This window comes from Mesoplodon mirus (genome assembly GCF_964341445.2).
Source record: "Mesoplodon mirus genome assembly, chromosome: 8".
NCBI classification, from domain to species: Eukaryota; Metazoa; Chordata; class Mammalia; order Artiodactyla; family Ziphiidae; genus Mesoplodon; species Mesoplodon mirus.
In genome coordinates, this window is record NC_138984.1 from 79,949,664 (window position 1) to 79,972,360 (window position 22,697).

General features: G+C 35.3%; 1 protein-coding gene across 5 annotated transcripts in view; it reads right to left on the minus strand.

Moving 5' to 3' along the window:
• The window catches only part of COBLL1 (cordon-bleu WH2 repeat protein like 1), a 165,208-nt gene that overhangs the window by 26,024 nt on the left and 116,487 nt on the right, over positions 1–22,697 (minus strand). For all 5 annotated transcript variants that reach the window (XM_082630045.1, XM_082630044.1, XM_082630046.1 and 2 more), the window contains 4 exons: positions 21,122–21,350; positions 20,281–20,319; positions 15,347–15,444; positions 14,999–15,235 (listed from right to left, as the gene is read on the minus strand). In XM_082630045.1, coding sequence (XP_082486171.1) covers positions 14,999–15,235; positions 15,347–15,444; positions 20,281–20,319; positions 21,122–21,350 — 603 coding nt within the window. The remainder of the gene's footprint in view (positions 1–14,998; positions 15,236–15,346; positions 15,445–20,280; positions 20,320–21,121; positions 21,351–22,697) is intronic.

Consider the following 22,697-nt stretch of genomic DNA (forward strand, 5'->3'; position numbering starts at 1 on the left):
TAAATCAGAGGGTCACCCCCCCCCAACCCCATGGGTGGGCCTTCAACTGCTGCTTGGACCTCTGAAATAATTAGGAGAAGGGCCCTTGGCGACACAGAGCTGAGAAAGAAATGTAGTGATGGATCAGCAGTAGTTAAATATCATTTTGAATAGGACATAAAGTTTAAATTAAAATCTTCTTATTGATGATATGTCTCTGTGTTCAGAAACCTTCACTTACTATCTTATAAAAGTAAGAAATTTAGGGATTGCTAGGGAGAAGGCCAAAATTCTCCTGAAACAATATGACACTTCATTTTTTAAAATATTGATCTAAAACATCAAAAGCAGTAGAAGACATCATTTTATTTCTTGATGAGTTTACTTCTGTCAAGCCCTATTCAAGCATGCCCCATTCCTATTACAGACCTAGTTTATCAGTAGGAACACAGTAGGTGAACAATAAGTAATTGGTGAATGCATGAAGTCATGGCAGCATTTGATTTTCCTTCTAATTCCATGCTGAAATCATGTTTCTTATGTTTGGACCGATTGCTTTCACACAGTCTGAAAACAACCCGTGTTCCCCTTTAGGTCAGGCTCCCAGCCACTGTCATTTATTGGTCTGTTACCTGATAAAAGCAGTCACAACATGAATTTCTCAGACAGTAGTATCTGTTTAGGAGTTAGAGCTCTTAAATTCTGGTTATAATATAATAAAGCAAATAGCAGAGAGATAAAAAAGGGAGGAATGTATATACAGAGGCTCACAAATTTATATGGACTTAATAACTCAAAGACAGAATAAAAATAAACTCATATATTTCATTTATCACCCTAGAGGTCTTAAAATAAGCTAACATTTTTTTGTACAGGATATTTATATTTCTATGGATAAAGAATTTAAAATTTGTCCAAATACACATATTTCAGTGTTACAAATGCTAAAACAGTTTTAATAGCATTTGTGGACAGTTGAGGAAATGCACGTTAGATGGGCAAAGCCATGAACGTCTTGGGGGAGCACATGCTTTATAACCTTATTCCGTAAGATTTACCCCCTTCCTCTATTGTATGGGCATGTCATGAAAGCAAATGGACTGATGTTTCCAGACCAGCAACTGGATCATAGGGACTAAGAACGAAGACCTTTGAAGAGGACATGATTGTCACTCCATGTGACCAGGTCAACTATATTACCTGCATCACTAGATTCAATGCTATAATCAATGGTAAGAGCTTACTAACTTGGTGACAAAAATGTAAATTTAACAACTGACATAAGATGGGCCAATGCAGGAGTTCTGAAGGAATAAGAATGGTGAGTTAGGGCTTCCCTGGTGGCGCAGTGGTTGAGAGTCCGCCTGCTGATGCAGGGGACACGGGTTCGTGCCCCGGTCTAGGAAGATCCCACATGCCGCAGAGCGGCTGGGCCCGTGAGCCATGGCCGCTGAGCCTGCGCGTCCGGAGCCTGTGCTCCGCAACGGGAGAGGCCACAACAGTGAGAGGCCCGCATACCGCCAAAAAAAAAAAAAAAAAAAAAAAAGAAGGGTGAGTTTAATCAGCATAGATTAGTGAAAGGAATATAAGTTTTGTTCTGAGATATGAGTGATATTAGTATTAGCATTCAAGGAAATAGCTTAATATACATTTCTTGTTGTCCTGTAAGACAGAGAGACAAGAGTTTTTAAATTTATTTTGTGTGTGTGTGTTTAAGGAGACTTAGAGAAGAATTTCAATCAGCTAAGCAGCAGTCAAAAGAAAATCAAACTGGGGAGTTATTTTGTGTTAACTAAAACATTGCTAATAAGACTAAAATGGAAGAACCCCAGGATACTATGTCTACAGAAAACATCCTTCTCTTGGGTAAAAACCTGCAAGAAAGAAGGGGCATTTGAGGTAGAAGATCTAGGTGTTCCTAAATAGATTGTAGCTAAGAGAACTGGCGTGTACTGTGGGATACGTGTAGAATATACAGATCCAGCATACAAGCTTGCTAAGAAGTGGACGTACTAAAATACTGCAGTTATTTAAGTAAACACGTCATGAGTTCCCATATAAAATGTTGAAAGAAAGAAAGAAAGGGCAAGGAAGGCCCCCATGCATTCTGAAGCCCCGTTTTGTTCTGTGCACTTCAGGAATATGCTCCTTAATAGGCTCCCAATAGCTCTACTCTTGCATTTCTCAGGATTGAGCTACCCAGGATTTTGAGTGTGACTTTGTCTAATTGGCGAGAAGCTTACAGAGGGTTTGCAAGTTGGAAGGCAGCCAGTGTAATGGTTACCAAACACATGAGCTTTGGAGTCGATGCCAGGGCTTGAACGGGGAACGTGGCATTTATTGTCCCTGCAACCTTCTGCCTCCTTCTCCACAAACTGGGAAAAGTAACAGTACCTGCTTCCTAGGGGCTGGGTGCTCACGTGAAATGACCTGCGTAAGGCACTTAGTGCTGCACCTAGTATACAGTACATTCTCCATAAGTAGTAGCTAATGTTATTACATGTAATTTATCCATTTTCAAATATGTGAAAGTGTAAAAAAAATAAGCAAATGATAGTTGTAGTGTAGAGGTTAGAGTAAAAAGTGCAGATAAAAGGAGGTACTTATTCTAAGACTGTACTTTCTTTAGTGATGGCAGTGGTGGGAGTCCTATTAGGGTGAGTCTCAGTTATAATCAACCTTAAACAACTTAGGAACTTGTGCTTAGTCCACTGCACAAGCTAAATCCACTGTGTGTAAAACTCCACCTTTAAGTCACCTCAGGCAGCTTCATCATACCTTAAAGGAGTTTAATAAAAGCTAAATATTTAACACCAGTTTGTTAATTCTTAGTGAGGGGTACAGGGAAGTGAATTATAGTATATAAATCTGAAATATTTCATACATTTAATGTGAACAATTAAAATGAAAGAAATGCTTAGAACTGTCTTTAGCTTTTACCACCTAGACAAGGTACATTTCCTTTGGTCAAATTATGACTGAAAAATTTTAAAAGGAGTTGATATCAAGTTATATTTAAGTCCAAAGGATTTACAACACAAGAAAACAGACAGGTTTCTTCTTACTATGGGAAAAGCACTTTGGTTAATAATTAGAGATATTCAATTATTTACTTTAGTTAGAGTCACTAAGTCTGCCTGCCTTCAGCAAAAACTGCACCTCTAACAGGAATCTACATCACTAAATTTTACAGTCTGTGAAAAGAAAAATACTGCACAGAGAAACAGAATTCACTAATGAAAGTGGCAAGGTCAAGTTGAAAACCATGCCAGATAGTTAATCCTTCATAATTCACATCCAGATCAGAATTCACTGGTTCAAAATGGAACTAAATTTAGCTGAAGAAAATAGAATTGAATGGTATTCAATAGATTTACTTAGTACTAGCTCTGTACTTGTTATTAGATCACTTATTAATCACAGTTGAATTATAAGATGTGGGTCACTGAAATCAATATATTCTGATTAAGAGTGAAGAATACAAATAGGAAAATAATTTAAAAAAAGATTGAATCAAAGGATGGAAATACAGTGGCCCAACTTCAATCAATGACATCGTTAAATGTTTCTTTTTTTGTTTTGGCTGCGTTGGGTCTTTGCTGCTGCGTGCAGGCTTTCTCTAGTTGTGGCGAGCAGGGGCTATTCTGCGTTGTGGTGCACAGGCTTATTGCGGTGGCTTCTCTTGTTGTGGAGCGTGGGCTCTAGGAGCACAGGCTTCAGTAGTTGTGGCACTTGGGCTCAGGAGTTGTGGCTCCCAGGCTCTAGAGCACAGGCTCAGTAGGTTTGGCCCACAGGCTTAGCTGCTCTGCGGCATGTGGGATCTTCCCGGACTAGGGATCAAACCCATGTCCCCTGCATTGGCCGGCAGATTCTTAACCACTGCACCACCAGGGAAGTCCTGTTAAATGTTTCTATTAGAAGCTTTTGGATTCTAGTTTGTTTATAATACGATTTCCTGTGTGAGGAGGAGTTGGGTTAAAGAGAGCTTAAGCAATTTCATAAAATTGTCTTAAAACTCACATAATTTTCTTTTCTTTTTAAGGGATAGACTCCCATTATCTTTCTCCAATGCAGACATTCTCAATAAATGCTATAAAATATTATAAAATACCTTATAATTGACATTAGGGTTTCCTAATTTACTATGAATTAGACATTAGTATCCTAATGACTGAACTTTCACATAACTGAAGGTCAAGCTTTAACTCTTAACTCTTGATAGAAGAATTCTAAAATAATTTCACAACTTAAACAACAAATCAATTTTCTTAAATGTCAAAACATATAATTATTATACCATAGTGAACATAATATAGAAGTATAAGATATTCTACTGAATTTCAAAATAGGCAAAGCTCTGAAGGTAAGTTTTTCTTACTACAGTGAAATCAGTTTTATTATTAATTTGATCATAAAATTAGCACAATCTCTTATGAGACACAGTCATACATTGATGAGGAAAAAAAGAAAAGAAAAATTACTATAAATCTCAGCTAATACAGGTCACCTCATAGAAGTTTTGGTGTCCAGCCTTTTACCTTATACCTACACACACACACACACACACACACACACAAATGCACACGTGTTGTGACTTGTATTGGATGAAAGCATACATGCCAGTTTCTTTCTTTCTTTTTAATGTTTTTTTCACACAACATGTTATATTTTGGTGGGTCCAGAGCAAGTTTATTTTGCTGCCTTGAATCTCCTTGTTCTACACCATTTTGCCCCTTGGACAGCACTTCCTCCAGACTCCTAAAAATCTAGGACTTATATATTCTATTTTCTTATTCTGTCTATAAACCTGTTTTAACATCATTTACAGCACTGAAAGTCTTGCTTAGGTCAACTTAGATTTTAAAAAGTCATCAGTGAATGGGTATAAGAAGTGGGGGGGGGGGTGACACTCCAGGTACCAGATGATTGTAATTAGGGAAAGAAGCGATAGGGCAGCAGTATCAGCACCTGGAGCTCTTAAATCCACGCTATGTAAGCAGGCAACTGTTCTGCCAATTTTAAGGGTGTTTATCAATCTGCTGAAATAAATTCTATGAGAGGAAGCAATGAGATTAGAGCTGGATTCACTTACAGGTATCTAAATAACCACCACTACTCTTCACTTGTGACTTTTTGAGTTACTAACAAAAAAATTAAATCTCTTCAGAGGATTCTGAGTGGCTGCGCTTGCCACTAGGTTTCTCTCAAAATCATCTAGTTTTAAACTCACGATTAGTCAGTGATAACATCTGTGTTCTCTGGTTAACAAACTCATTAACCTGAGCGTATCTTCCTCAAATTTTCTGTCTTCAACATCTTTTAAGTGATGCCCAAAACACTTGTGCTGACTTTGGTGTTACAGTTAGGAGTTCAGGGAGAAAGATCTCAGTTAGTCAATGTTTCATTTTGCTATTGTTCTTTAGGGTTCAAAAATCTTTAGAGGAGTAATACCAAGACTAGATAGCACTGTCTGGTAACACTGATCAAACCAAAGTTCCCTGCAGCAAAGCACTTTCATCTGTTAAAGGCCAATTTTAAATGACAACAACAACTTCTATTAAAAAAAAGATTTTATAATCTTTAAGAGTTGATTTTATAATCTATAAAAGAGTTGAAAAAAGAGTTTTGGAAATTTAATTATGAAACGGTATTCTACAGAGGAGAAACCCAAACCATAAAGAAGTTCAATGGCTTGTTCTTCAAGGTAGAAGATGAAGAAGACAATGAGAAAGAGGACCAAAAGCAAAGAAGAATAGGCGTATTACAGATCCAAGACTCTCTCTCAAACCAGACTAGGGTTCTTCTGCCACAATATAATTATTTCCAGCCCTTCTCCACGCATATCAGAATAAAACCAAAACACGAATTTTACAACCTGTGTTACACATATCCTTGCAAGGGTTTTACATTCTCTCCCTGAGGCAATCTGCTTTCATTTCATCAACACTCCAATACTTTGAGAAAGCGTGTAACCAAATCTTATTAGTGGTAATCCCTTATAACATTTTTTAAATGCCCAAAGATGAGGGCCTGAGTAGTATATCTTGAATGAAAAAAGACAAAATGAACCAGGAAAAAGCAGAGATCAGGATCAAGTTAAAAAGAGGATGGTGGTGGGTTTCTCTGGTGGCACAGTGGTTAAGAATCTGCCTGCCAATGCAGGGGACATGGGTTCAAGCCCTGGTCCGGGAAGATCCCACATGCCACAGAGCAACTAGGCCTGTGCACCACAACTACTGAGCCTGAGCTCTAGAGCCCGTGCGCCACAACTACTGAAGCCTACGTGCCTAGAGCCCGTGCTCCGCAACAAAGACAAGGCACCGCAATGAGAAGCCCACGTAACCATGGTTCTCTGCGGTCATAGTGATCAAACACAGGGGTCTGATCAAACAGAGGGGAGCAGGGCAGGAGAATACTCATCTATAGGTAACTGATTTAGGGCCTCAATGAGAGTAAAGGAGAAATCAAGGGAACAAGCTGGGGCCAACTCAGTTCATCCCAGAAAGAGAGTTAAGGCTGTATGGCAGACATTATCCAAGTGACCTCACCATTTTATCACTGTGGCTCCAGGAAAGGGGCCAGCTTCTCTCCACCCTGACCTCTGTTAACATGCTGGTTACCAGAGGAAGGCATGTCTTTGAAACCATGAGGTCCCAAATGTCACAGTGGTAGAAAGGCTAAGTAAACTTCATACTATGAGAACTTGTAAAGGAAGACCCTAACACTGATTATTTTCAATGATATTTTATTAACTCAGTATACGTATTTCAGAGAGGAAAGCTAGATAAGGAGGATAAATCCACACAAATTCCATAAATGAACTATTGTTCTTTGAATAGTATTGTTCTTTAAAATTTAGCAACTTTATAATGAGCATAGCTCTTTACATTTAGGTCAGAGGTAAAGCTGGCAGAAACCTAAAAAGTAATTGTTCAGAGGATTTTCGTGAGCATTAAATGAGCAATGTGGTTGAGCCTTGTCTGAAATATTAGTAAGTGATATATAAGCATTAGTCATTACTTCTGCTCTTGTGTGATTATGACCCTTTGAAAATCTGATGAAAACTACAATACAAAGTATGTCTTATATCTGGGAAAGCCTTAAAAGAGGAGGAATATTAAATATTATACTGCGCTGGTGCATTTCTCTACTGAATGAAACAAGTCATATTTTTGGAAGTACAGACAGCTGTATCCCGTATATCAGGCTGAAAATGCCATGACAACCACTGTTCCTAGGCAATTGGAGAATTATGTGTGTGGTCCACTTTCTATATAATATAAGTGGAGAGTGGAGGCAAAAAAAAAATCAAATGTTATGAGATAACCTGGAGAAAAAAACTAAAAAGGGGTGTATCTCTTAAAAATTATAAATATATGCTCTATTACAACAACCTTAATGACTGCATAAAATGACTAGATTAAACTCATTAAGTGAAGCTAAGACCAAATATACTTGCACATTTCAAAATCATATAACAATCTATCATCTTATCTGCTTGTAAAGCATGATAAATATTAAAAGATGAAATTGGGTAAAAGATGAAAAATGTCAAATATTTTTAAAGAAACAAATCAGCTGTTAAAAAACTAACACTCTAAGTATTAAATTTCACTTGCATAAGAGTATATGGCAAAGAATTTCAATTTCTCAACATTTGAGTGTTTGCAGCAGAATGCAAAATGAGACCAAGTGAAATGCCCAATCAAAAGCATTCCTTATTGTGCTCCCAGCCAAAAGCCAATATCTTAAAGAAAACGAGGTGCCATGCTAGTAGCCCGGGAAAAACAATTCACTGTTGTATACTCACATAACCAAGCAGCAAAGCCATACCAAATATGAAAAAATGAAGAATTCTCCAAAAGGTTCTGTGAATTCAATGGGTCAAGATTACCTACAGCTTCTGTCCAACTCTTCTTCCTCTTCTTCAAATGTAAAATAGGCATAAAAGGTTAATTTGTCAATAATACTAGGACATCCTTTGGCCACTGATTTCATTAAATGTGCTCTTCACAGATACTTGGTCAGCAGACACGGGACGGAAACTGGATTTCTGAACTTAGTTTCAATCCCAGAATTCTAAGTCACTTTTAATTTAAGTCAATGCCACTGCATTTCTGACTTCTGTCACGTATGAAGTAAATGACAATCTTATGTAAATAACTATATGCATTTTATGCAGTAATACATGTGATCTAGTCCATGTAAATGACAACATGAGCCAGCTCTTACATATGTTGTTGTGCAAATGGCATTTCACATCTTCAGGCAGAATCATGTTCACAAAGTGCTTAAAGAGTACCAGGAAAAACTGCCAGAAATTTTCTAATTGGATAGTTTTCTCTTCCAAATGAACATTTCCATAGAAAACAATGTATTTCACCTTTACAAAGAAAACGACATGAGATCTGAAACCATGTGAAAAGAGTACAGGGAGATTCAGGGACATGCAAAGGACACTGTAGCAATGACAGTAAACTATGTAGTCTTTAAAATATATTCTTTAGGTGGATAGAATTTTAGATGCAGAAATGTTCCCCAAAAAGGTTAAGATAAATTATCTTACTAACTGGGATCATCATTGAATCCTCTTTGGAAACTGCACAATCGGTTGCCAAAATTAGCTCAGAAAATCAACAGCCTTTTATGTGAATATTTTCAGTTGATGCTCCAAAATCCTATCCAAATACCTTAATTTGCCAGTATTGAGAAATGCCTTAGAGGAAAGAGGCAAATTATTAAATATAGACAGCCAAAAAGCATAAGATAGATGTGGTTGACAATATTCTTTCCAAGCTACAGATAGACTGAATTATCTGTAAGCCTAAGGCAAATATAATATCAATGACTACTTAAAAGAACATTAAGATAAAAGCTCAAAATGAATAAAACTGTGCTAATTATAAATCACTTTGTTATGCATTACTGTTATTTATCTCTCTAGCTCTGTTTTCAGGCACTTCACCCACAAGAGATAAGCGTCATTTACTATTTCTAATATAATGTAACTATTTCCAATATTTTCTTTCTGCTTTATTCAAAGGAATCTTCGGGGAAAAAAAAATTGGGAAAATCAAAATGCGGTAGTTCTGTTAAACAGCGCACCCTTGTGGTTTATCTTACCACCTAAACAATAAAAATTACAGGATAAGGATATATCCAAAATTCTTCATGGACTTGGAAATGATTTTGCCGAGGTTTTTTCCAGTAATTTTTTCCCCAGCTTGGCATTACTTTTAATCAGTAAAAACCGTGCCTTTTTAAAATTTCAAATTCAAAATGAAATTGGTAAAATAGATATAAAATGTCTACAGTGATAATGACTCTTTGATTTTAAATTTAAAAGAATCAAACAGTAAAATAAGTAAAATTCATCTCTAAACTTATGTTTTGCTGAGTTTCCTGAATATTTTCATCTAACACTATAAAAAATTTCAATTCACGGCTCAGTTTTATTTATATGCATTATGTAATGCACACTACCTTTTAGTTATTAGTCCTTAACCTTTCAATACAACCTTGCCAAAATTCTGGCTTTTTTGTAAAAGCTTAAGAAGAATATTGCCAAGAATTACTTGGGCCAATTACTATAAAAGTAAATGTAAGCAATTTTTAAGTTATCCAAGTACTTCTGAAAATTTACCAGATCTACACATGAAATACTAAAACTTTATTGGATAGACATTCTCATTGTATATATCAATACTATACCTGACTGTGTGAAAGCTGTGGTTAAAAGTTTACTTATCAATTCTCTTGAACACCTATTATGTTACAGAATTTCTCTGTGAAACACAATTCCCAGCCTCTGGTTTGGAAGAAAAAAAAAGGGGGGAAATTTAACAATGCTATAAGTTTTAAACAATAAAATAACCTTAATGTTTATGTTTAGAGGATGGGGTACCCACCCCATAACATGTTATATCCATCAATGGAATATTTATTATGCAGCTTTTAAAAAGGGAAGCCCTTTATGTACTGATAAGGATATCAAAAATACATCATTCAGTATCAAAAAGTGAGGTATAACATAATGCATATAACATGTGACCATCTGAGAAAAAAGTCATATGTAGGTTGAATATTGGCTTGAGTATATATAGATTATGTCTGGAAGAATATACAAGAAACTGTAGGTGGTTGCCTCTGGGCATAAGAATTTGGCTAGAGGCAGGGTAGGAAAGGAGAATTTTCACTGTGTTTTCCTTTTCATCTTTAGAAATATATATCATATGAATATACTACCTGCACATATACATAAATTAAAACAAAATAAAAAGGCACAAGAGAGACAAATTCAGAGAAAGTAAGATCACTCCATCTGATAAGGGGCTAATATCCAAAATATATAAAGAACTCACACAACTCAATAGCCAAAAAAAGCAATTAAAAAATGGACAGAGGAACTGAATAAATATTTTTCCAAAGAAGATTTACAAATGGTCAATAGGTACATGAAATGGTGTTTAACATCATTAATCATCAGGGAAGTACAAATCAAAATTACATTAAGATACCACCTCATACCTGTTAGAATGGCTGTCATCAAGAATATAAGAGCTACGTGCTGGCAGAATGTGGAGAAAAGGGGATCCCTGTGCACTCTTAGTGGGGATGTAAATTGGTGCAGCCACTATGGAAAACAGTATGGAGGTCCATCAAATAATTAAAAATAGAACTACCACATGATCCAGGAATTGCACTTCTGGGTATGTATCCAAAGGAAATAAAAATAGGATACCTAAAAGATACCTGCACTCCCATGTTTACTGAACCATTATTCACAATAGCCAAGATACAGAAACAACCAAAGTGTCCATGTATGGATGAATGGACAAAGAAGATGTGATATGTTAAAAAATAAATATATGTGATACACACGTGTGCACACACACACACACACAGAGGAATATTATTCATCCATGAGAAAGAAGGAAATCCTGCCCTTTGTGACAACATGGATGGACCTTGAAGGCATTACACTAAATGAAATAAGCCAGACAAAGAATGGCAAATACTGCATGGTATCACTTATATGTGGAATCTAAAAAAATCAAACTCATAGAAACAGAGAGTAGAAAAGGTGGCCTGGGGCTAGGCGGTCGGGGAAATAGCAATTGGTAAAAGAGGGCAAACTTTCAGCTATAAGATGAATAAGGTCTGAGGATCTAATGTAAAACATAGTGACTATAGTTGACAACATTGTATTATATAATTGAAATTCGCTAAGAGAGCAGAACTTTAATATTCTTACCAAAAAAAAAGATAATATGTGAAGTGATGGATATGTTAATTAAATAGTGAGAATTTTTTCACAATGTATTTCAAATGACCACAATGTGTACTTTAAATAGCTTACAATTTTATTTGTCAATTATATGTCAATACAACTAGAAAGAAAGAGAGAAAGGGAGGGGAGGAGGGAGGGAGAGAGGGAGGGAGGGAGGGGGGAAGGAGGGAAGGAAGGAAGGAAGGAAGAAAGAAAGAAAGAAAGGAAGGAAAGAAGGAAGAAAGGAAGGGAGGGAGGGAGGAAAGCAGAGCCCTCCATACCAACCAAATTCTTATGCTGGTAGAGGACCTTGAATGCCTAGAAAATAACAGCCAGCTATCCAAAGTTTCTGAACTGGGAAGTGACCATTATAAAATATAAATGTGGCAGCTTGCCACATACTTTGTCTTCTGAAGACAAGAAGGGGCAAGACAAGTTAAGTACTGACCTTCTCCTTACCCTCCTGGCCCTGGATTTCCCTGAGGCATGTTTTTAGCAGAGGGAATGGAAGAAAGGGACAGGGAGATATTGTGAAGGGAGACTGAATGAAGGGTTGGTCACTAATTGGATGTGAAAAGAAAAAGAACATCAAAGATGATCTTGAGCTTTTTAATCTGAGAGGAAAAAAAGTGAGGTTGATTTTAAATACGTTGATTTCCAGGTAGTGATGAGTCAATAAGCAACCGTGAGTTCAAACTGCAAGTGGAACAATATTGGGATTGGAATACAAAGCTGACGTATTCATTTCATAGGGCTGCTGTAACAAATTGCCATGACTGGGCAACTTCAAACAATAGAAGTTTATTCTAACATAGTTCTGGAAGCTAGTAGCCTGAAATCAAGGTGTCAGCAGGGCCATATCCCTCAGAAGGCACTGGGGGAGAATCCTTCCTTGCCTCCTCCAGCTTCTGGTGGCTTCTGGCATTCTTTGGCTTGTGGCAGCACTACTGCAGTCTCCGTCTCTGTCATCACATGGCCTACTCCTTTGTGTCTTTGTGCCCATCTCCCCTCTTATACCGACACCAGTCATTGGATTTGAGCCCAACTTAAGTCCAGGATTATCTCATCTCTAGATCCTTGACTTGGATGTATCTTTTGGGGGGACACTATTCAAAACACTACAACAAAAAACTCAACAAAGAATAGATGTTTTCTCTGAAAGAGTAAATAGAGGCTAAGACCGTGGATTCAGGTAGCTCCAAATTTAGAAAATGGGTAAAGGAAGTGGTGGCAAAAAAAATAGAAGAAACCTCCGATATAAGAAGAGAATTAGGACCAAGGAAGAGAGAAAGGACTTCCCTGGTGGTCCATTGGTTAAGACTCCATGCTTCTACTGTAGGGGGCACAGGTTCGATCCCTGGTCGGGGAACAAGGATCCCATATGCCACACGGAATAGCACCCCCGCCCCAAAATAAAGGAAGAAAGAGAAATCAAGACCAAAGGGTGATCTATTCCATCAAATATGACAAAGAACTTAAGAAAATAAGTGCTGGGATGCCTGGGAAGGGAAGAATTCATATGAGCATACACATGTACATGTACACATACCCACACACACACAATCACACACAGAACCACAGCTTAATTATTAAGAATTTTTGTAATGAATAAATTTTAAAAAGTGGTTCTTCAGCTTCACTAGGGAAAAACAAATAATTCCAGGTCCTACTAAACAATACATCAAAGAACTATCCAGATGTTCAGATCAAAGGAAAAAATAACTAGAAAATTATATAAGGATGTCTAGTTTGCCAAAGGCAACATACTAAAAAAAAAAAAAAAATAGTCCTTAACATGGGGGCATCAACTGGTCGTAGAGCGGAGAGTGGGAATCAAAAGAAATGACTTTTGTCGAGGTCACTGGTAGCATGGCCTAGAATTTTAAGAAGCTGACTGTTAGAAAGACAACATAGACCTCTTCAGGCTCCCAACACAAAGGACATTTACTGGAATAGATTGGATGAAGTCATCTGGAATAAAGGTTTGTGAGCAGGGGCTAAGATGTATTTCTATATAAAGAAAAAGACAGACTTTGGTAACCACTCATGAGTATGATAAGTTATACTCTTACAGTGCAGTTTTATGGTAATTAAAAATATAAAACAATCCTGAAAGTGCTACCTTTTAAATGGTTCACTATGAAGAAATGCAAACTAGTTATGGCCACAAAATGAGGTCTCTGGGACCCTGACTTGGTCCTTGCCTCTCTCCTTGCTCAAGCTCTGTTTCTTGCGCATGCCCAGACTTGCCACAGCCCTGACATTCACCGCATCTTTCAACGGGATTCCACATGCTTTTTAAGGCTGAATCCAACTACCAAGCAGTTACCCTGGAAAATTCTGTAGTAAATGATTCTATCATTTGAAAAAATAACTATCCTCCTGATGGGCAAGGTGAGACTTTATACCACAACCGTTAGACAAGAGACCCTTATAGAAATAAGAAGACAGTTTAATAGATGATTTTCCAAATAACTACCGAGTTCCAACGTTTTTTATGCTCATTTCTATCTAATCCAGTTGCTACTTTCTAAAGACACATATGAGAGCTTATCAATTACAATTAAAAACTATAGTTAAAATTTTTCTAAGGTTAAGGAAGTACAGAAATGTTTATTAGTTGGTTGAGAAGTGTTCATTTACTTGAGCACTGAATTTACTAAGCTTCCAAGGGGGAAATAAAACCCTTCAACTAGATACAAGAAAACTTCTCGGTTTCTCAAATACCTCAAAATAAAATTTGCTCTCAGAGTTACTTAAATCATTTGATTACAAGCAACAAAACGTATGGTCTCATGTTCAATCACATTTACTTAAAACTTCCTTGTAATTCACCTGAATAAAGCAAGGAATGTACAGACTTCATAGGCATGAAAACTTGTTTGCAAATGGATTTCTACAAAACAGCATGCTCCAGGAAAATTTGGGATTAAAGAGAGCAATAGTGAGAATGTTTGAGAAAAAGGTACACTTAGAACAGTGCCTTGAATATAAAAGTATATGATAGTAACTACAATATATGCTATATAAAGACTCTTTTTTATTATAGAGTATTTATGTATCAGGCAGACACAAGGATTCCCCACCCCACCCCGAGAATCTCAGAGTCAGGTCAAGACCTGACTATATCTAGTTAGAAACCCACGAATGCAACATAAAAATTTGTTGTTGTTTAAAAAAAAAAAAAAAAGTGTTCAAAAGTAAGTATTTCGGGCTTCCCTGGTGGCGCAGTGGTTGAGAGTCTGCCTGCCGATGCAGGGGACACGGGTTTGTGCCCCGGTCCGGGAAGATCCCACATGCCGCGGAGTGGCTGGGCCTGTGAGCCATGGCCGCTGAGCCTGCGCGTCTGGAGCCTGTGCTCCGCAACGGGAGAGGCCACAACAGTGAGAGGCCCGCGTACCGCAAAAAAAAAAGAAAAAAAAAAAGTATTTCCATTCCTAATACATGCATCAAGCAAGAACCTCCAGTTGGGCCTTGATGAACTAGGGTTTTAAGGTTTATGGATGATTTATTTGCTTGTATATAAAAGCTACTTAAAACTGACATATTTATTCTTTACTGAATTGCAGAACTCTACATATAGAATCTCTTCACAGTACCAATGTTATTAGTAACTAGTTATTCATCTTATTACATATTAGTAACTGTTACTATTAGCAGCCTATGTGGAAAAGGACAAGTTAGTTAAGAGGAAAAATGGATGGTCCCCTGCCCCATCCTAAAAATAAAAAACAAAACAAATTTACGTACCTCCTCTGTTTCATCCAGACTTGTGGATTTCACCATACAAGAAGCTGGCCTCTCCTGGATGTGAGCAAGGTCCTGGGGGGCTCTCTGCGACCCTGGCATTGGAGGCAGTGGAGCACGCCTCTTCTTGGGTGCATCCGATGGCAGGGTGTTTGAAATATACTGTTTGGTAATGGTATTGCTCCTCGTAAAAGTTGGACGATGCTTACTTACTAGAGGAGTTGCAGGGGCACTGGCGGTCTAATAAAGAATTGAAAAGCAAAATCTACAGGTAATTCCAAGACGAAAAGCACGTGCACTTAAAAACAGAGTAGAAGAATCTTATAAAATGCTACATAAGAAAATACATACTTGCTCCCGCTTTTTCTTACTGCGTTGAAAAAGGCTGAAAAACCCTTTATTTTCTTTATCCTTCATAAGGTCTAGGTTTTGTGATATTTGGCAGGACTCTAAAACAGAAGAAAAGCACCTTACTTTTGCTTGAGGGGTTGGTTATATGTTCACCTCCGAGGTGAACTATCCCTCAATTACCTTCCCTTGATAACTTTATCTAATGATAAAAGCTACTAATTATGCTCTACTATGAACCACGCACTCTGCTCAGCACCTCATATTTTAATTAATTCTCAAAGCAACAAGCAAATTTAGTATTATTGTTCCTGTTCCACAGCAGAGGAAACTGAAGCGACTCGAGAGTCTGTGTTTTATCCATAACTACCAACATTTCAGAAGTAAAAAGGGCACTTCAAATTAAATGAGATATAAAGTTGCTATCATACAGTTTGTCCCTTTGTTGATTTTGAATTATATATTTTGTCTCAGAGCTAAACTATTCTGAAATATTTAATTCTCCAAAACATGATTCATTATAATTACTCAGCATTCTGTTAAATGTTTTATAAACTTTATTTCTTTAATCCAGTGGTTCTGAACTGGTGGTGATTTTGCGCGCACACACACGCATATCCCGCCAAAGACGTCTAACAAAGCCCAGGGACAATTTCGGTTGTCACAACTGGGGGAAGGTGAAGAGAATGTGCTACTGGCATATACTGGGTACAGGCTAGTGATGCTGCTAAACAAACTACAATGCAAAAGACAGCCCCCCAGAACAAAGAATTATCTGGCCCAAAATGTCAATAGTGCCGAAATTAAACCACAATTTAAGCAGAACGGCAAACGTCAAACCTCAAAGTTGTATAGGTAATATTTCATTTTCTAAAAAGTGTTTCCTAATGTCAACTGAAAGGGCCCAAAACAATGACAAACCCAGCAGTGCTGAGTCACTCTTGCCCAGACTGTCTCTAAATACCATTTCCCACTAAAAGGGACCATCTCAGGAGCCAATGTGATATGGTTTCTCCTGGTCAAAGTCAGGACAATTTGGGCATCATAAGAATATCTCAATAAATTGAAACATAGCACATATGTTTAATTCCATGAATTCATAATGATACTAAAAAAATAACTGATTCTCACTGTCCATTGTTTTTAAAATTGATTAAGGGAAAGAATCACACTTTTATCCTGTCTTTTCTGAATTAACTCTATCTAGGTAGACAAATAGCTGACATAGGGAAATCTTTTTTAGAAATATCTCAACTGATAATTAAAGGAATATTTGTAACAGATTATATTTATTTTCTAACTCCTAATTAACCAAGACATTGGCAATGATGTTCTCAGCAGCACTATTCACAATAGCCAAAAGATGCAAACAACTTAAATGCCCATCAACAGATGAATGGATAAAGAAGATGTGGTACATATATACAATGGAATACTACTCGACCATAAAAAGAATGAAACAATGCCATTTGCAGCAACATGGATGGACCTAGAGATTATCATACTAAGTGAAGTAAGTGAGGAAGAGAGAGACAAATACCATATGATATCACTTATATGTGGAATCTAAAATATGACACAAATGAATCCACCTATGAAACAGAAGCAGCCTCACAGACATAGAGAACAGACTTGTGGTTGCTGAGATGGGGGTGGGGAGGGGGAGGGATGGAGTGGGAGTTTGGAGTCAGTAGATGCAAACTATTATATATATAGAATGTATAAACAATAAGGTCCTACTGTATAGCACAGGGAACTATATTTAATATCTTGTGATAAACCATAATGGAAAAGAATATAAAAAAGAATGTATGTATATGTATAACTGAATCACTTTGCTGTACAGCACATATTAACACAACATTGTAAATCAACTATACTTCAGTTAAAAAAAAAAGACATAGCAAAGATTATTGATGGCTAACATCAAAAAAAGATAACTTGTTATTACAGGTCTGTTAATGGAAATACACAATACCATCCATGAAATATTCTTACCAAAAATATCTCACCCAAATCTGATCAAGTCTCTAGATTTAACAATCAATTTACAGGAAGCAGAGGATAAAGAAACATGTTAAGTGACACCACAGGATGCAATCAGCAAAATTCTGAATGTGGAAAACACCATAAGACAAACGACCTGGTTTCTTCAACAGATAAGTTGCAAATTTTAAAGAAAGAGAGAGAGAGACACAGGAGTGGGGATTTATAAATTTTAAAAACATTTCTCCTATGAAACACATATGGGTTTTATGGTAAACCACAGTATAATTTCAGTGACACTGGAGACAAAGTACTATATATTGACATTTGTGGGATATATCTGTAGAAGAACTTACAGCTCGATGTAAAGTCTCAACTACATAGCCCTTTCTTAGGAGTAAATGTATAGTCTTTTTATTTAAAGGAAATGTTTAAAAAATTAAATAAATTATGACAAAGTAGGAGTTATTCCATGGAAGCAAACACAGTTAACACCAATAATACATTAATGCAATTTTCCTCAATAAGACACTAAAGGAGAACCATATTTCACAGATTAAAACTTCATAAATCTGATGCTTCAAATATTAAATAAGCACTATGCATGCTATACAATGCTGACAATGCTAACAATTAATAATAATAGATATGTGGACAGCACTTTGTGGTTAAAGATTTTTTCACAAGGCTAACTCACTCTTTAGAACAATCCTGTGAGGTAGGTGTCACAAGTTATTATTCTGATTCCTTTTTATAAGTTAGGGAATGTAAAGAATTGGAAGCAGATGGTACTATCTCATTACACATCTGAGTCCTTGGTGATGGTGACTAGAGAGTCTGAATAACTTGCACCAAGAGAAACAGACATTAAATAGTAGAACTGAATCCAGTATCCATTTAAAGATGATGTGTAATACCTCTGACTTTTTTTTTTTTAAGAAATGCTACTATTTCATTTTAAGATAGACTCCTCCACTAACTGAATGTAGATATACAATTAAATTTAGTTGGAACAGTAAATAGAAAGTTCACATGGTGGTGCAGTGCAATAACTATAACCAGAGTACTCATGTAGTTATTTTTGGTAAAGCAATTTCCAGGCATCTGGGCATCCTCTACTCTGGTTAACTCCTAAGTCTTCACCTAAAGCCCACTTTCAGGGATCACTACAAGTCAGAGTTAAACACTAAGACAAGGAGTTGAGCTTACTTAGAAAAGCAACTCAAATACTGTAGTTTCCTATTTCCCAAAGAGAGGCTGTAAATAATTGCACACAAAGTTCTAAGCCTTCTGATAATATCAGACAAAGTAAGGAGGCAGGAGCATTTACAACATTTGGATTGACCCTGTAGATTTTGACACTGTAAAAGGAGCTTCTTTTACATTTTCCTATTACAATCTCTTAAGATTATGTGCACAACATTTAATACTCTGCATAAACCACATACTTTTTTTTAGCTGGAGGGGATATTAGAAATCAATGCATTCAACACCTTCAAACTGAGGCCAACAAGATTATGGAATTTGCTTTCGGTTATGTATGTAGAGACTGGCAAAGTTAGAAGCAAAAGCCAAGTACAAGTAACAGAATGCTGTTGCTGGAAGAACCACAGGACACTTTTTCCTACCTCTAGATTATTATAGAAGTGGAAGGTGAGATTTGCACAAATAAAGCCATTTGCCCTATCAGTTTGCCAATGAGCTTAAAAGCTAATGAAGTGTCAGAATTAACATGCTTATTTTCTGATTATTAGCCAGTATATACTTTACAAACATAAGAATTTTCAACTCCTTTGATTAGGCTAGTCTTCATGACAGCCACTAAAAATAAATAATCACACTATTACTGATGTGGGCTTAATTCTTGGAATTGAGAGGCTCATTGTGTTATAAAAAAAATTGGAAGTGGTAAAGAAAGAAGATTCCAATAATCCAATAATGTATAATGTGTACACTTTATTAAGTTTTTTTTAGTAGGGGGTAGTTATTATAGTAATCAATTATCTGAGCCTATCCTTTTTTAATGGGGAAACAGATTTCCAGATTTTATTATTAATGGCTAATTTTTAATAAAGTTTTCCTCTATGAAAGTAATACATTTCCATTTAAAAATTCTATAATATAAAGAAAAGAAGGATATATATAAAATAGACCTACTGTATAGCACAAGGAACTCTACTCAATACTCTGTAATGACCTATATGGGAAAAGAATCTAAAAAAGAGTGGATATATGTATAACTGATTCACTTTGCTGTACACCTGAAAGTAAAACAACCTTGTAAATCAAAATTTTTTTTTAATAAAAACTTTAAAAAAAATAAAGAAAAGGAAGATGAAAAAAATTCATCCATAGCCCTACCACCTAAAGGTATCAACTCTTAAAATTTTTATGTATTTCTTTTCAGAAATTTCATGTAAAAGCTTTTTTTAAAAACATACTGTATTAAACATTTAAAAAGCTTTAAAAGGTGATTTTAGCATAAGCACTTTCCATGTTATTACAAAATATTCACAAACAATTTAATGGTTGCAAACATTTCCTATGATGAATATACCCTTATTATTCTGAATAACTGTTTCAAAAGAAATAATCTGAGACTCTTCCATGGAACCACCAAGTTATCAGTATATGTACACAATAAAGATCATAGCAACATCATTTTTTGTCTGAGAGTCAAGAATATGTTTTTGTTATTCTTAAGATGATATTACTTTTCAAACAATTATTGAAATGTAATTACTGAAATTAAATTCAGAAATCAAGGAAGGGGGCTTTAAACTATTTTTCAGGAAATAAAAACCAAAGATTTTCTAAATTAAAATCTTTTACAAAATGTACATATTAGTAATGATAAGAAAACAGGTAAAATTAGCAGCTTGTTTTCAATTTACCCAATAGAAATAGAGATTTCATGTTATAATCTGTTTCTATTGAATCATGTGTCTTACCTTGTAAAGATGACTTATTGAAGGCAGTAACAGAAGTGGCTACAGAAGGAGGGGGTAAAAGAGGGTAAATTGGCTGAAAAGATAATGTTTGTTCAAGTATAAAACATCAATGAGTTGAAATAGTCATCTATGGATTATTTAAAGCCACAATCTCAGGATAAAGTTTGAAGTTCTCTATACACAGAGGATGTAAGTAATCATTCCTCACTAAATTTTTATTTCTCCTAATAAAACAGATTTATGTTGAATAAACTTGCATTTATCTATCAGACATCATAGAAACCAACATTATCTAAAGTCTCCAACTTTTAATACATTATTTCTATAGATTTACACCCCAAGCTTTTCCTATTTAGAAGATTTTTGTAAGTAGAATGATTCATTTTATAAGCCAGTTGATTTTGGGTGCTGAACTTAGAAAAAAATTTGTCAAGAAACTCCCAAATTTGAAAGATAATTAAGACTCAGACAAATCCATGGTGAGTCTATTGTAATTCACACTTCTTTAGAACAACAATGACTTTATATGTAAACTTTAATTTTGTGTTTAAATCTTAAAACCACAAAGAATTAAGTTAAATTACAGCCCAAATATTCATAGGTAGATGGAAAGGTGTAAAATGTGGATGACAGCTAAGAAAGACGTGTTTTTATTCCAATTTGAATAACTAACTCAAGTTAAATTTTATTACATTTGGTTTTCTCTTCTTATTCCCAGTGACATGTATTGACTTTACTACAGGATCCATTAATGTGCCATTATGAACTTGAGAACACCTATACATAAACACAAAACATGCACATATATGCACCAGATGAATAACATGAAAAGTCTACTTACCTCTGCTGACATCCATGGCATATAATTCTCTTAGTCCCAGCTCATTAAGAGATTTTGTCAAGTCGAGGGGCTCCTGAGACTGATAGTCCTTCAATAATAGTGTATTCAATGGATCAAACTCACATTTGCTGCATATAACAGGGGCAAGTTCTTCAAGTGGTGCATGTGGGCTAACTCTCACTATTGTCTTCTGCGTTTTCTTAAAATTGATCACTACTCTCACAGTTTTCTGAAACACAGATTAAAGCCAGAGTTATACCATGATTTACTGAAACAAATTTTCTACAATGACATCTAGAACAATGAGATAATCTACAATTATATATTGGCACAATAAACAGTATTTTTCTACTTTTTTGTAAAATTTTCTTTTTGATTGTTACTTTCTAAATCCAAACCAGATTCTTAGAAATAGTTTGCTTATTAAGTAATCTAGATTAAATTCATAACTCTTGTAAAGTATTAAGTAGATTTAAATCCAAAAAGAAACATAAAAGCCTCATATCTAATCCTACAGATATTTTTGCTGTATTCCATATAATATTTACTTTAAAATTAGCAAACATACATAATAATAGAATTATATATGTTTTATTCTATTTTTTTTAGTTTAGAAATATTTATCTTTCTAATGGTCAGTTGTCTCAATGAAAAAAAGGGATATTTTAATTAAGACATTAACATTTTTGAACTTCTCTTATTTGAGGTAAGATAAATGAGTTAATCCATTATAAAGAGCTTAACACAGTGTCTGGCACATTGTAAATTATCAATAAGTAAACATTAACTATTGTGACTACCTATTGTTGTTGTCACTATTATTATTTCTACTTTGGTTAATTTTAATATATTAGTAAAGAATATTATAATAGCCCTCATTTAAATATTTAATACTGCTAATTCAAAATTATTGAGATTTTAAGCATCTCCACATTCTAATGTAACTGAATTAAATTCTATATGTAAATGGAATTTAGAAACTTGTGACCATCTTAAGTGAAACCTACAGATTGCAGATCTTCAAAGTTTAACATGTATTCATAAAACTAAAATACCATATATAGTCCAATGTTATAGCATAAATAATACTATTTCCATTTAGATAAGTAGCATGTATATCTCCCTAGAAAATAGCCCAATATCCTGGTGAATATTTAATATTCATATTTTATAGAAAGCAAATGTTTTAGTATTGTCCAAAAAAGTTAATTTTTTGAGGAAAATATGAGAATGTATTACTCAAGTCATATGTAAATGAACTAATAATTTAATATGTAAACCTTTATATATTTTGTGAAGTTAAAAATGGTTAATATCATTCCTAATGAAAGAGTATTTCTAGAAACCCATAAACTTCTACCCCTGTTGCTTACAGAAAAAGAACAATTTTATAAATAAAGGAGAACTGATGATATTAGAATCACTGTGGTTAAAAATTTTTGCTTAAAATTCCTACATCACAGAAAACTGAGCCATCATGTAGCTCAAATTAACAATAATTTAAATAACTTACAACTACGGCTTACCAAGTACAGAGAAGCCAAAAAATTATTTTAATAAATTCTTAAAGGAATTT